The sequence below is a fragment of the Acyrthosiphon pisum genome, chromosome A2 (assembly GCF_005508785.2).
Source record: "Acyrthosiphon pisum isolate AL4f chromosome A2, pea_aphid_22Mar2018_4r6ur, whole genome shotgun sequence".
Lineage (NCBI taxonomy): Eukaryota > Metazoa > Arthropoda > Insecta > Hemiptera > Aphididae > Acyrthosiphon > Acyrthosiphon pisum.
This window is the reverse complement of record NC_042495.1, coordinates 61,562,404-61,577,532: the sequence shown is the minus strand read 5'-3', so window position 1 is coordinate 61,577,532 and position 15,129 is coordinate 61,562,404. Positions and strand designations below refer to the sequence as shown.

Genomic DNA, 15,129 nt, shown 5'->3' with positions numbered 1-15,129 from the left:
TTTGTTAATAATATTATAAATTTTATTTTGAATCCATTTTGTCCTTACTATAGCTGACCTATAATATATTTTCAAACAATTTTAACAAATCGTGCCAAAGGATTTATGATAACCATTATTTTTTTTCTTACGATGATGGAAAAACTCGGGTAGTCGGGTGACCATAAAGAGTCTTTCCGGCCACTAGAAAGTGGCGTACGACTGATTAGGTTGAGGTGACAAATGGAGAGAAAACCCCAAAAACGGCAATTCCTCACCCACAGTTTCCGATGTGAATTTATCTCTTAAAACGCATTCTCTTACATTTTGACAATAATCTAGTGTAGTGGGCCCAATATGCCATTATTCTCACACCAATAATTACCTGAATGAATTGTCGCGGTTTTTCTGTTCGATGCGTTCATGATAGACTATAATATGTCTCCCTTCCATATCCCCAATTTATTATCCAAGATAGTGACGGTTATAACCACGTGTTCTATATAATAACTTGGTAGACTTTCAATCGTTTATATTAAATAATGGATTGTATTATGAATATTAAAAAGTGTATAAATAAACAATTTTTCCATTTATATTATAATATTATATTGTATTATACTTATTAGATCATTTATTGGCTATTTTTAAATGAATAAATAAATCGGAATACACTACATAATATAAATTATTATAGCACTTTAGTTTGTATCTTAATAGATAGTTAAGTACAATATAAATGATTGAAAACAAAGTTTCATATATCTATTATAGATATTGGTACATATTTAATAGAAATGTGCGAATGGTATATAATAGACATGTACCTAAGTATAATACTTCATGAATTGGACATAAAAATAAATGATTGGTTGATTCTGAATATAATATAAAACTTGGTTATCCGAACATTATATTCATTTCAACACGATTTTATAAGAAACACTTAATGCTTGCTTCTATTTCTTCGTGGTTTTTCTCAAAAATTGCTAAGAAATGCAAATGTCAGAAAATTACTTTAAAATTTAAAATTTTCATTTTCAAGTTTCAACCCATAATTTTAATTCATTATTTTTGTATTGAAAGTCTGCAGTTTTAAATGTAAAATGAATATAATTAAATTAAAATATAGAAATGAGGAAATTTATATATGAAAAAAAAAATGTGATTTAATGCACATAATATAAACATATTGATCCAAATATATTAGGTAATATTAATAATTTTTCAATTAAATTACGCTTTCAAGTTTGTATTTCATATAAATTTGGTTTTGGATTTTTTTTTTTTATAATTCTTTGAAAATATGTTATTTTCCATTGTTATTTAATTAATTTAATATAAAGCTATGGATATAATAATAATTTTATTAAAATTTCAATTATTAAAGATAAATCTTAAACAAAATAATTGAAGCTATTATGATATTATTAAATTTAAAGATTGTGTAAATATTTTTTATACATTTTTATTAAAATTTGTAATATCAAGAGTTGTTTTTAAAATAAAACAATTTTTAAAATATCGTTTTTGGAGGATATAAAAGTTATATTTGCCATTCAGGGGCCGAGTTGATTCATTTTCCCGGGCCGAAAAAATTGCCAATCCGCCCCCGGGCTGGGCCTGTATTTCTCAAGCAAAAACCGAATTTATTTGTATAGGAAAAATGTAAGTGATGTCTTTATTGATCATCGTAATATAAGTGTTTTCTCTCAACGTTTGATATTATTTTTATTCCATAATTATTCTAACGGTTTTAAACACGTCCACGTGTCATAATTATATTACGTTCAATTTAATTTCCTTTCAATATACACTGTTAACGAGCACTGGTGCGGTTCAATTATTTCGTCTTCACTCTCGTTTAATACACAGACTGTTTGCAAAAAAGTCTTTATTTTACATATATGGTTAACCAATTTAATTCAATTACAATGAAAGAAAAATCGTTGTAAATATTTCGTATTGTTCTAGATTCTAGCCAATTAAGTCGTCGCTCCTCCCCCGTGGACACTATTGTCTTTGATTTTCGTCATTGAAGAAAATCGACATTAGCAATGCCACTGGACTTGATCAGTCGCAGTTCGTTGTCAACGAGTGATGTGCATAGCTAAGACGCATTTTAACAAAGGAGTTTAGAGTTTTGCATTTTTTCGATTGCTTAAATTTTGAAGAACTCAACTGATTATTTTGTTTATAATTCATAAATATTTTTTAATATTTATATTTTTAGCCGACACAATTATTCAATAATGGATGCATAACTGTGGACTCATATATGTAAGCACATTAGTTCCTATACTATATCCTTTTAGTGTACTGTCGATATTTCTTTTAGTACCAAACGTATCATATTGCTTTTAAAATCTGTTTTACATTTCAAATTATAATGTAATAATATAATAATAATAACAGTAATACAATTTTTCAAACATTTACAGGCGTTTGACGTAGTCATTATTACACCACTCATATTGTTTGGAGGGTTTAATACATTGAAAACCATTTATTTAAAAAAAATGAGTTTTAAGATTTTAACAGTTATGGCTGTTGCACTGACGTTAGTCGATGACTCTGTATTTATAACAACCACTCAGCTCAATGCATCGACCGACGCTCCTCTTCTGTTGCACGAAAATCGGACTTCAAAAGAAATGCAAGATAAATCTAAATTGGTTCATGATTTGAGTGTGGAACTTAAGACAACAGGTCGTAAGTCGACTACTGACGATTACAATACATTTTCGTCTTTGACGTCCGATGTTTTTGTCGAGACCCCGTTATCAGTTTCCAATACTAAATCGTACCCTTCGCTGACTACCAGTACGCCGGCATTCGTTACTCGTGGCAGATATATCAGAAATCCGTTCTACTTCAGCAAGGAAGATCAAGAAGTCGAATTCGAAGAAGATCAACACGCAGATGTGTTGTTAAATGGTGCATTTCCGAAATGGAATAGGTATGAAAATATAAGTATTAAATAAATTGCACCAACTTTTTGGATTTCCGGTTACAAACAATTAAATAATTTGGTAACTAGATACCTTCAAATATTGTAATTAAACTGATTTTTGAGTATATTTAATTAATGAATTTGATATTGTTATTTCTATAGTTAAAAGCGCCTAATTTAATTATTTCTATATTTTAAAGACTTCCGTTAAAATGATATTCTTATTTTGAAATAAAATTAAATAAAACACTTGAATATGAATTCCAGAATATCGCTGTTAAAATCTGTTACCTATTATATCATATTATACTATGTTCGTTAATTTATTATTAATATTTTCTGTATTAAAAATGCAAAGTATACATTTAGGTACATATTATAATATACAAGGGTGTTAATATATTATATTAGATGTGTACATACGTATATAATATACAGCTATACAGTACAGGCTAAGGTACTCAACAACCATTTTTTTCTTTAATAATATTTCCATAATATATTCAAATTCTGATATTATTTGTAATTTTTAAGTATATATTTAAGGATCATATTTAAATACTAAGATGTTCTTATATAATTTAAGGAGTGTTCTGTAGCTATACCCACTTATTATTTTTAAATGAAAATCACCCTATTTTCTGTAAATTATTAGTAAAATTATTTTTTTGAAAATATTGATTTTTCTAAATAGAATTTTGAATGATTAGTGTCTGATTTATATGACTTTGTGTATTAAGGGTAATAGATAACGGATAATGGATTTTGAAGATATGGGGCTTATGATTATTATTATTGTAATTTACCTACCTATATAATTAATATAATGTTTATAATTATACATAATCTGAATATAATTAAATACTATATCCTAATACTATAAAAAATGAATTAAACATGTGAACACCGAGTAGTACAGCAATAGCATATGCATATTATACATGACGTGTAATTTGTTAAATAGTATACTATTATAATAATATAATATAATATAATATAATATAATATAATATTATTATGGATAAAGTATTTAAAAATTATAAATTTGATAAAAAGATCAACGATAATGATAATAATTGCCTTGTCAGCAGGTATAACGCTAATCACAGACAGTTGAATAAGTACGGGCCGACGCCCATTGAAACAGACATCACGGTCGACGAAGATGGATCGACAGGTTACGGAAGCGCGTTCGAATTTGGCGGCGGCGGCGGAGGTGGTAACGTTGGGGCATCTAGTTACGAGTCCGGAAACTACCGAAATCCAAACAACGGATGGTCAGGTGGAGACAGCATGATGGAGTGGTACGGCGAACAAATACCACAGTCATCGCGCCCTGTTCCCATAATCGCCGAAATCCGCCATCCTAGCAAACACAAAATGTCGATCGACGTGACCAAAATCGGTCTGTTTGCGTTGGTGAAGATCGCGATGGCTAAGTTGAAAGCGCTGGGCTTCATCAAGGCCTTGTTGTTAATGTTGTTCAAACTAAAACTCCTCATACTCGTGCTGGCCATCAAGGCTCTGATGTTTATGAAAATGGTGAAAATGACCCTGTTCCTTCCAGCTCTCTTGTCAATATTTACGTGGCCGATGATCCTATCGCGTCTATGGAACCTGCACAATATGGGCAGCCAGCCGGTTTTAGTACCGAATAACTTTGGCAGCATGAGCCCATCAGGCAATCAGCCAGCAGGTCCAAATGGACCTGATGGAGGTGATGGAGCCGATGATGGCGATGATGGGAAGAGGATGAGGAAACGTCTAGACAATTTCCAAGTAATGGAAACTGGAATGGCTAGCTTCAGACAAATCATGCGGTCCGAAAAGTGCGTGGAGAGGGTCTCTTGCCGTATGGCTGGTGCAAAAAACCCGAGTTTGACACTAATTTGGATGAATTGGTAAGTTATTCATTCTGGCATAATTATCATTGATAATTGGAGTACAAATATAATTATTATTATAAATGTATGATTTACTAGAGTGACTTTGTAAAAATAAAACACAACATACAATTTATTTGGATTTAATAACAAAAAAATTAAGTATTTTGTACGTATTATTTATATTTTGCAGGGCTTTATCACCTATATCGAACTATTTACCAAGCAAGAAAATAAGGTCCTTTGTTTCAACATTTACAGAAGTAACCAATTTTCGTTTAGATAATTTGTACACTAGACTGTTGCCAAGTAACTGGACGGAATGGTGTAATGAACATTATTCATGTGATGAAACTAAAAAAAAGTATAAGATATAGGTACTAAAGTAAAAATCTTTTTTTTATTAATTATTATTTATTATTTAATATTTATTTTGTATCCATTCGAACAGTATCAATAAAAGGATACATTTAAAAACACTTTATATTTTGAGCTTATTGTATTCAAAATGTTTATATAACTGACGGTGAATAAATAAATTGAATTTGATCATGTGTTAATTTTATTTTATTTAAGAAGACATATTATCCATACGTGTTGTTTTCGTCTTACAAACACGCACAACAACAAAATATTATACGTTTAGAATAATCCATATTTTAACTCAGTTATATTATTTTTAATATTAAAGTTTTGAAAATTATTTATTTATTGTTAAAATGTAAACTAAAAATATTATATAGGGGCCCAAGTGAGTTTTTTTATATTTAATTTTTAAAAATGCACATAAGTAACTTGATTCAAAATCAAAACATAAAAACCTGCAGGAAGTATAGATATATATAGAATACTCATAATTTTAACTTTGTAATGGATCAATTCACTCTAATATTTATAATATATTATAACAAAGTTGTATTGATTATTTTGAATTTTGTTATTCGTTAGTAAGACAGAAACAAAGCATGCCAGTATGATGTCCTCTTAACAGTACTAGAAAATACATTTATACCTACATATAAGTGAATTAATCAATTTTTTTTTTTAGCTGTAGTTGTTTATATTATGTTATTTATTTGATTTCAACTCATACGTATCAGTATTATATTAGTAGGTATAGGTATACTCAAGTAATCGGGTGATTATACTCGATTTAGTAGATATTAAGTAAGAATTACTGAATACAGTGTAAGATTTATTTAAGAAACAAAATATATTTTATATTATTATAAACATAAATAAATATACCTGTTATATAATGCTGAAACAAGTTTTATACCAAACATTTGTTACTTTTATTTTTATGAATTCTTTAAAATTTAGCATAATATTTTAAAATAAATATTATCTACCTATTTTACATATTACATACATAAATATTTAATCATACATGTTTGCATGACAAGAAAATTTACTGATGTTAATTTGATTATATTATTATAACATAGTTGTTTTTTTAATTTTCTTCATATCCTACATTGTCATTCTATTTTAAATTTAATCTCTAGAAAACACAGAAAAATACTCTAACGAAGTGAATCAAAGTTATAATAGATTAAGTGATTTAATCCATTTTGTAATGGATTTTAATTTAATCCTTATTCACTTATATAGCTAAATCAGGCGCGCACAGAAAAAAAATTCAGGGGGGATTGAACTGGGATTTTTACACATAAAACCTAAGACCTTTGCAGAGACTAGCTGATTTTTTTCATGCATTAATTACACATCTTAATTGAATAAAATATATTCGAATGATCTAGAATCCAGGCTATAATATTTTGTAGCATTGTAGATTTTCGATGTGAAACAATTTATTTTTGTTAATTTACAATACAATAATTGTATTGTAAATTAACAAATCCAATTATCCAAATTATTTGGATTACCTATATATTAAGCACCTGCTTTATGAACATGGGGAACATATTACCTTGTTGGTTTGTCGTTAGGTGATTACATTTTAAATAGGTAGTATAGTTGGTCGTGGTTATACAATTAACTGTTGATGTCATGATTATCAAGAAATTATTATAGTCAATATTATGGTGTTTGGCGATTTCTTAATATAATTTAAAGAGTGACATTTGGAGATAGAATCATTCTTTTCAAACTGAATCACCTTTTTTTATTGTAAATTGTTAAGGAAATGATTTTTTGATGTTGTTGTATATACCTACATCAAATTATAAACAATTAGTTTATGATTTTTTTTGAATATTAAGACAGTGTTAACACCCATGATGATATATTTAGAAGATATAGGGGCTATGGTGATTGAAAAATACTAGCAGGTTGTTATTATAGGTAATATACATTTAATACAATTTAATAATTTGTAAAAATTTTCTCTGGGTATAATAAAATTATATACTAAACATTACATAAATTTTATATTTTATGTAAAACTATCAATCTATATTAGCCTTAGTATATAGCCATATAGGTACATAAAATGTAATAACTTAAGTTTCTAATTAGAAACTACTAATTTAAATTTAGATTTAGATTCGTAAATGGTTTTCAAAAAATGATATTATTTTCGGTGTTTGTTGTTTAATAAAAAATGTTTATTATATCATCACAGAATATTTCTTAATTTATATAAACAATTTAAAATTAATTGAAAATATTGTTTTTAAGTATACCTAAATTTCAAAATTCCAAAAAACAGAATTGTTTAAGTAAATGCTTAATTAAAAGAAACAATGAGTTGAATCTGTTTGGTGAGCCACCCTATACATAATATACGATACACAATGTGAAAAGATTTTTAGTTTTTAATTCTTAATAAGCAATTATACTATTTATGAATAACATGTGTGATGAAAAATTTAACTAACTCATTGGTACATATAAACCAAAACAAATTAGATGCAAAAGATATCTGTATAGCACTCCAATAGGTTTATTCTATTTATATACATCAGAGTATTTCAACAATAATAATATAATATAAAAAAATGATTCTCATGTACACATGAAAAAATGGAGGGGTTTTAAGATAAAACATAACGAATTTAAAGATATTGGAAATATACTCTTTGTCCCAACTCTATTTATTATTCATTATTTATGTACCAATAACTATAATATATTATATTTTAAAAAAAAAAATGGGAATTTTATTTCAAATCAAAAACATGACTCTTATGCGCACTGTCAATTTATTTCAATACATTTCTTTAATAATACGTTCCAAAAAAAAAAAGAAGGTGGCCAAGTTGGTGTCGCTCGGCTGTACAGCAGGTTATAATTGGGTCCTGTAATGGATGGTGTTAAATTTGAATTCAATGAATATCATTGTATAAGAAAAACGATTCTGAGCGAAGACAGTCAGTCAGCCTACGATATATTGATATTACCTACTTAGTATATTTGATGATATTATAATTTTTTTACTGAGCTTAAGGCGGGCAACTTAGGCCATTATCTTTTTTTGTTTTATTTGTAGGTGTTTTGTTTGTAGGGGGAGTAACACGTGTGTGTTTGTTTTGGCAGACTTTTTGATTTGGGCACCCGTAGGTATCTGCCATGCTCGGGTGGGGGATGGCGGCACTTGTTCTCCGGACACCGTAACTTGCTCGAAGAAAAATTCCGCCCATGGCTGAGGTATCGAACCGGCGTCGGTGTGCGTCGCAACCGACGCCTTAGTCCGCCCGGCCACTCCGTCCACCGATGATATTATTGCGAATAAAGTAATTTATATGTAACATATTTACGTGGAACCTTGTTTTAAATTTTCAATCCTTAGCTATAAAAATTGAACATTTTCAAAATGTCTCAAAATGTCATGTATCTACGGTCATTTGTTTTTAAGTTACACCAAAAACCATTTTGCGTAAAAATAACGTTTTTCCTTAATTTTTCTTTTGTTTTTCACGGCGCTTTTGAAAATTACTGGGAATTTTAAGTTTTGACCTCCTCAATGTACCAACAACATTCACTTTCCCATTTAACAAGATACTGAAGTTGAAAATTGAATCATTATTTCGAATACTTATCGTGTACACAGACAGACAAATAGAAAAACACACATCATTGCAAAACCCATACATTCATCTCTCCACTCAGAATCAAACATTTTTTTACGAAATATACAAAATATAGGTATAGGCTTTTATATAAACATTATGTAGATATATACATATCCAAGATGTAAAATAAAGATTTGAAAAAAACGTAGTTAAACGTGGTTGAAAAAACAGATGTTTGTATCACCACAGAACACTCCTTAAATTTGCAAAAATTCAAAAAAATTCAAAAGTACGGTCTTTAAGACGTATACTTACCTATTTAAAAATTCCAAAAATCAGATTTTGTATAGCTATATTAAAAAATAAAAATGGGGGTGAGCATGTGATCGTCGAATCAACCTGTTTATAATAATTAATAAACGCACAACAATTTTGAACCATTTTTTTATTAAGTGAAACGTGATATTTTTGGAAATGCAACTTTAATGAATACATATTATATTAAAATAATGTTTACGTACCTACCTAACTGTAATGGCTTTTAAAGATAATTACATCAATATCAAATTAATAATTTATTTAACAGAATACTAAAATTCACGTTTATAATACTTGAATTTATCTTACGTTCCAATTAAAATTATCCCTAGCTATATTTTATTTAGAACTCTTTAACAGTATAATATTTATTCCTATAAGCTTGGTGATGTTCCAACTAAAAGGTAAAATTATGATTATTAATAATTATTATGATCATACACATAACTATATAAGCATAAATAAGTATAATATTATTTGATGATGATAGCTAATTATAGTTTGACAATAAGTTAGTATAACGTACACCTAGCTACTTTTGGATTAGTCAATATTATACATAGGTTTTTATCTATTACTAGCCAATTATTTGTCTTACTTTTAATGTTGTTATTAATTATTTGAAAAACTATCGAATATGTTCAATAACGTAATTTATTGGTAGGTAATCGGTAATAATTGGGAGGTACATCCGCTAACGAGTCATGACAACTGTTCAAAATTGTACGTCATTAGCGTGACATTTTCCAAAAACTCGAATGTCTATAATATTGTCCGGTAGTCGGTACGTTTGACGATCCACCTCCTAAACGATATTTGGATTTCCGGTTTGCTCGTCTGTAACTAGGTCCTCCGACACATAAATCTAAAATGTTGTGTAGTTTTTATGACGTCATGACTAAAGTAAAAAAAAAAACGTCAACAGTGATAAATACGGGATTGAATCGTTTCCATTATCTTGTATGGTCTTGAACGAAATCTGTGAAGTTACTTCGTATTCTTGTAATGTCGGTCCACATTATAATGGTAGGCTCCAGTTGTAAGACCCGCAACAACGTGGTCGCGGTTAACTAACTTTCGGTTTACTAATGTATTATGACCTTACCTTTCGTAAGTCACCCTTCATAATATTATGTAGGTAGGACAGGTAGGTGTGTAAGATATTTTCTTTAAACATAGTGTGCTGATGTAATATGGATATTGGATAAAAAATTGGCTTTACGATCATGTGTTTTATTTTACTGTCTTATGTTTATTTTAACATGCAAAGGTATTGCCTGTAAGTTTATAGAATATTATATATTTAGTAAATATTATACTATGAAGTATGAATTAATGATTATGTTTTGTTAATGTAAATATTATTTTTAATCTCATTCAAGACAATGTGTTAAAAATAAAACATTGAAAAATATAATGTAAAGGTATTATACATTTTTAGTAATATTGTAAGCCATTAAGATAATGTTTATTTTACTTACAATTTTTTTCTTATTTTAAGACGGTATAACAGATTATACTCTAACCCCCCAGACACCCAGTCAATATTTATCAATATATTGTTTACTCATATCTTGAAAATAGACATGGAGCTAAACATTCACTAATGATAATATAATTAAAATTTACTATTAGTTTTCTAATTGTATGATAATATCGTATGGATCAGAAATAATTTATTACCAACCATATATGGATACGTATAATATTCCAATAATTTTTATTAGTAGTTAGTTTTAACTAGTTTCAGCATATAATTATTTAATACAAAGTTCAAACTTCATATAACTAATGAATTATTTTAGATTTTGATTGTCTAAAGTTTTATTATGCATCTCACAGTTGCTCAATTTATTGCATAGTTTTAACACACGAAATAAATTTAAATTAAATAATAATTAATAGCTTAAAATAATAAGTAAAATTTATAAATTCTTAAATTATGCTATACAAATTGTAATACCCAAGTCTAGAGTATTCATAAAAAGTAACCTCGTAGCCACACCCATATATATTATAATTTTATTTCAAACTAAAAAAAGATTAATACATAATTAGGGTAGACATTCATAAAACGATTTTGAGAGTTGCTTGTTTTCACAGATTTATAGAAAACATTGGTAAGAACAATAAATAAATTACTAATAGGTAAGCAGTGATCACTTAAATATTATATCTTAAAATCACGTAGGTATGTACTCAACTTGCAAACCATATTTAGCTACATACAAATCATTCTTATTATCCTCAAAAAATGTTTGAATATGCAAGTATCAAATCAATAGCTTTTATACTTTTCACAGAATCTAAAAGATAAATGATAAAAATAAAAAAACTTAGGTAATAGTAGTGTACATAATGTCATGGTTTTAAAGTACAAAGTGGCTTATAAGTCATAACTCATGGTAAGTGTTTTTGTGTAGGTACCTACATAAATAATATTAGTACCTACATAGCCACATAGGTATTATCCGACTTATACTAAGTATAGTAAGTTAGTATCATAATTGCTCAGTCATCATTTTTTATTTAATACAATATTATCATTCACTAAAAGTTTGGAATAATAAAAGTAGAGGAAAATAAAAATAAAAATTTGTTTTAGGATATTATAACAGACAAATGTATATATCTATAGTACCTACGTACATATTTATGTAAGTATCTAAACAGGATAAAATACTTTGTATTCCTCGCTCATATGATAAAATACCTATTCTAATATTAAAAAAATTATCGATATATTTAATAGATATCTGTACACACTTTAATACTATTTATAATATTAAACGAATGTTTTTTATAATTTTACGGACAAGGGATGAATACCTACATACATCCAACAATTTATTATTTTTAAAAATATCACATTTTTGACCTTAAACCTTTATTTTTATTTTACGTTTGCCCTTTTTATGTAAAATTAATTAAATATACAAACAAAATTCGTACAGCAATTTAACAAAAATGATCTGTTATTCATGGAATTGTCGTGATGAATTTATAAAATAAGTTGGTTTAATATTCTTCTAAATATATTCAACGGTTTTATGAACATATTATAATTGTGGGCCAAGATACGTGTTTAGTTACAAAATACTAGGACATCATCTACTTCGTTTTCTCATCAGTGTTTGATAGTCAGGTAATACTATATATATATATATATATATATTTCTTATACTATTACTTCCTTACCACCAATTTATTAACCTCGGAAACCTTCCATCTCTTCCTCCCGTTGGGAGGTAATTGTATTACGGTGGCAGAAACAGAAGTAGATTATTTTTTAAATTGACATCAACGACTCTACAACCGCAGTAGTTGATTTGTGTTACACACACGACCACCACGTCCAATCCGTGAGAAAAAAAAAATCATAAACAATTAAATATTTTAAACGATTTTTAATATTATAAATTTTTATCAAGACGTCATTTTCTTTAATATTTTTTATGTGTTTTAATTTTTTTTTTTACTAAGTAATATTATAAAGTGGATTTCATGGCATTCAAGAATATCTTGAATCAATTCTAGAATATATATAATCAAACTATAATGGTGAGTACACTCAAGCTAAATATTTCTTCATATTTTTCGTATAAGGTTAAACATTTTGAGATATTAACCAGCGTTAAATCATTTATACGACAAATAAATAAATGTATAACTCACATTATATTACCTAGATGGTTATTGACATACAATGATGAGCAAAAAATTAATTTTTCCAAAATTTTAGAATACTCAAATTGAGAACACTGTATGCATTTTTTTATGATTAAAACACATCGTAATCAAAAATAATCCATTATAACTTTAAGCATAAAATAAGAATACAACATGTCCCAATATGTTCATGTATATTGTGAAGGATTATTATTCCAGAAATATTGGATTGCGTAATCAGTTAATTCGTGTAAATTGTATTGATTTATTATTGTGTCGATGTGCCATGTCGAATTGTCGAATAGAATTTAAACAATTGTATATTCAATGCTATAGGTTTCTTACATTTTTACATGTCATTTCTTTGGAATACAAATTTCAAATATTTACAATTATTATAAGTCCTTTTTGATTACAAATTTAAAATATATTCATGTTTTTGATCTCTAAAACCAATTTGTTTGTATTGCCAGTTTCTCATGTTATTCTTTCAAACAGTTTTCTTTAATAATAGTAGCTCCTAGTCCCGATACTGTGGTGCGTATTGGCATACACTTGAAAATATAATTTTATATTTTATATTTTAATGAATACATTTTAAATTTAATTCAAAGCAATCTATTTGATAAGCAAATTTATATTGATACTTGAAAATCATAACTTATTTACTAGTTCAAAAGTGATTCAAAATAACTTAATTTAATTACAACTAGGTACTAACCTCACCATTGAATACTAATACGATTTGTATCGATTTAATCTTAGATCACTTTGTAAATTATGTATTTATGTCCATATAGTGCCATATTACCAAATATTATTCATTATAGTACATTGTATTTTAAATCGGTGGCTCTTTAACATAATATGATTAATAATTAAGTACAGATCGAAAAAACACATACAATCAGTGTTAGGTAATTTGTATAAAACATTTAATTGTAGGTAGGTACGCTTAGCGTTTTTACTATACATTTTTAGCTCGTATCAAATAATAGTATCGTTGTAAAAATCAAATGAGATAAAATAAGAACATTTAGTTGAATTTATTTAATAGCAATGCCAAAGAGTTCGGCCTTGTTTTTATACCTACTAAATATATAATAGGTATACAGTATCCAAACAAACACAGATATATCTATCTAAAACAAATACTTTAATAATAAATAGAAACCTAAAAAACAAACACTTACAAAATGTGTAATGGTGCATTACTGTACTGAAATTTTATTTGAAGTTTTTACATATAAGTTTATTGCGGAGAGCTAAGGAAATGTACGTAATAAAGTAAAAGCAGAGTTATGTCAATATAATATATTAAGGACTAAGCACTACTTACCAGTTAGACTTGAGTAAAAATTCTTTTGTTACTGTTGTTTTTTTTTCTGAACACACATGAATCACCCTCGTTGTTTACTATTATAATATATAACACATATAACAGTATTGACAATCGTGGCAAGTATCATACAACCAAGTGTTATAATAAAATATTTTAAAATACCTACCGATACACCAACAATAATATTATTATATACCATTATAAGATGTATTATGTATAGTATAAATGTACGTACCTATCTAAATTTAAACTCGAACATAAATATACAAGTTCTAATAGGCCTATCTGAACGCAATGAGTTATAATGAGTAAATTGTCTAATGGTTGTATCTATAAGGCATTTATTATGAGACATATTTGAAACGAATCAGAATGTATATACATATTATGTTAGTATTATTGCCATTATTCATAAAAATAATATGTTTGTGTTTTAAATTATAAATAAACAATACACTCTATCAGAGTTATGGAAATCATAAAACTTTTGAGTTAAATCTAAGCTAAATATTTTAAAAACTAAATCTTATGATGAATACGTATTACCTACATTCAATATTAACCCAACGGTTGTCGGTTAAATTAATTAAGTCCCATCATTGAAAATGTTCGTTATTAGTTTCCGTGAGATCATAACATAGTTAAACGTGTTTATAAAAAACGAATTTGTAAAATCAAGGACGTGTTATTATAGTATTAATAATATTACATTACATTGTTTTAAATAATTATGATATTAATGTTATTCAAACTAAACGTATATTCATGTCTCTAATATTAAATTTTATTGAAATATTATATTCTTATAAAAACATGATATCAACGTAAGGTATTAATCATTTTTAATGAGCTTGAATGATTTAAAATATACTGTAATGTTTTTTACGTTGATAACTATTAGCTATACTAAATTGAATGCTAATTTATTATTGAATTTACAAATATTTCAGTACTACTATTAATTACATGCTTAGTGATCTTACTTATTAGTTATTGGTCATAAGTTTT

General features: G+C 27.2%; 1 protein-coding gene across 1 annotated transcript; it reads left to right on the top strand.

Annotated features, from left to right (window-relative positions):
• Positions 1-3,957: 3,957 nt before the first annotated feature.
• On the top strand, positions 3,958-5,319 carry LOC100570640. The gene is made up of 2 exons (XM_029490458.1): positions 3,958-4,833; positions 5,009-5,319. The coding sequence occupies exons 1-2, from the start codon at positions 4,226-4,228 to the stop codon at positions 5,190-5,192; spliced, it is 792 nt and encodes a 263-aa protein (XP_029346318.1). The 5' UTR covers positions 3,958-4,225; the 3' UTR covers positions 5,193-5,319.
• The last annotated feature ends 9,810 nt before the right edge of the window (positions 5,320-15,129 follow it).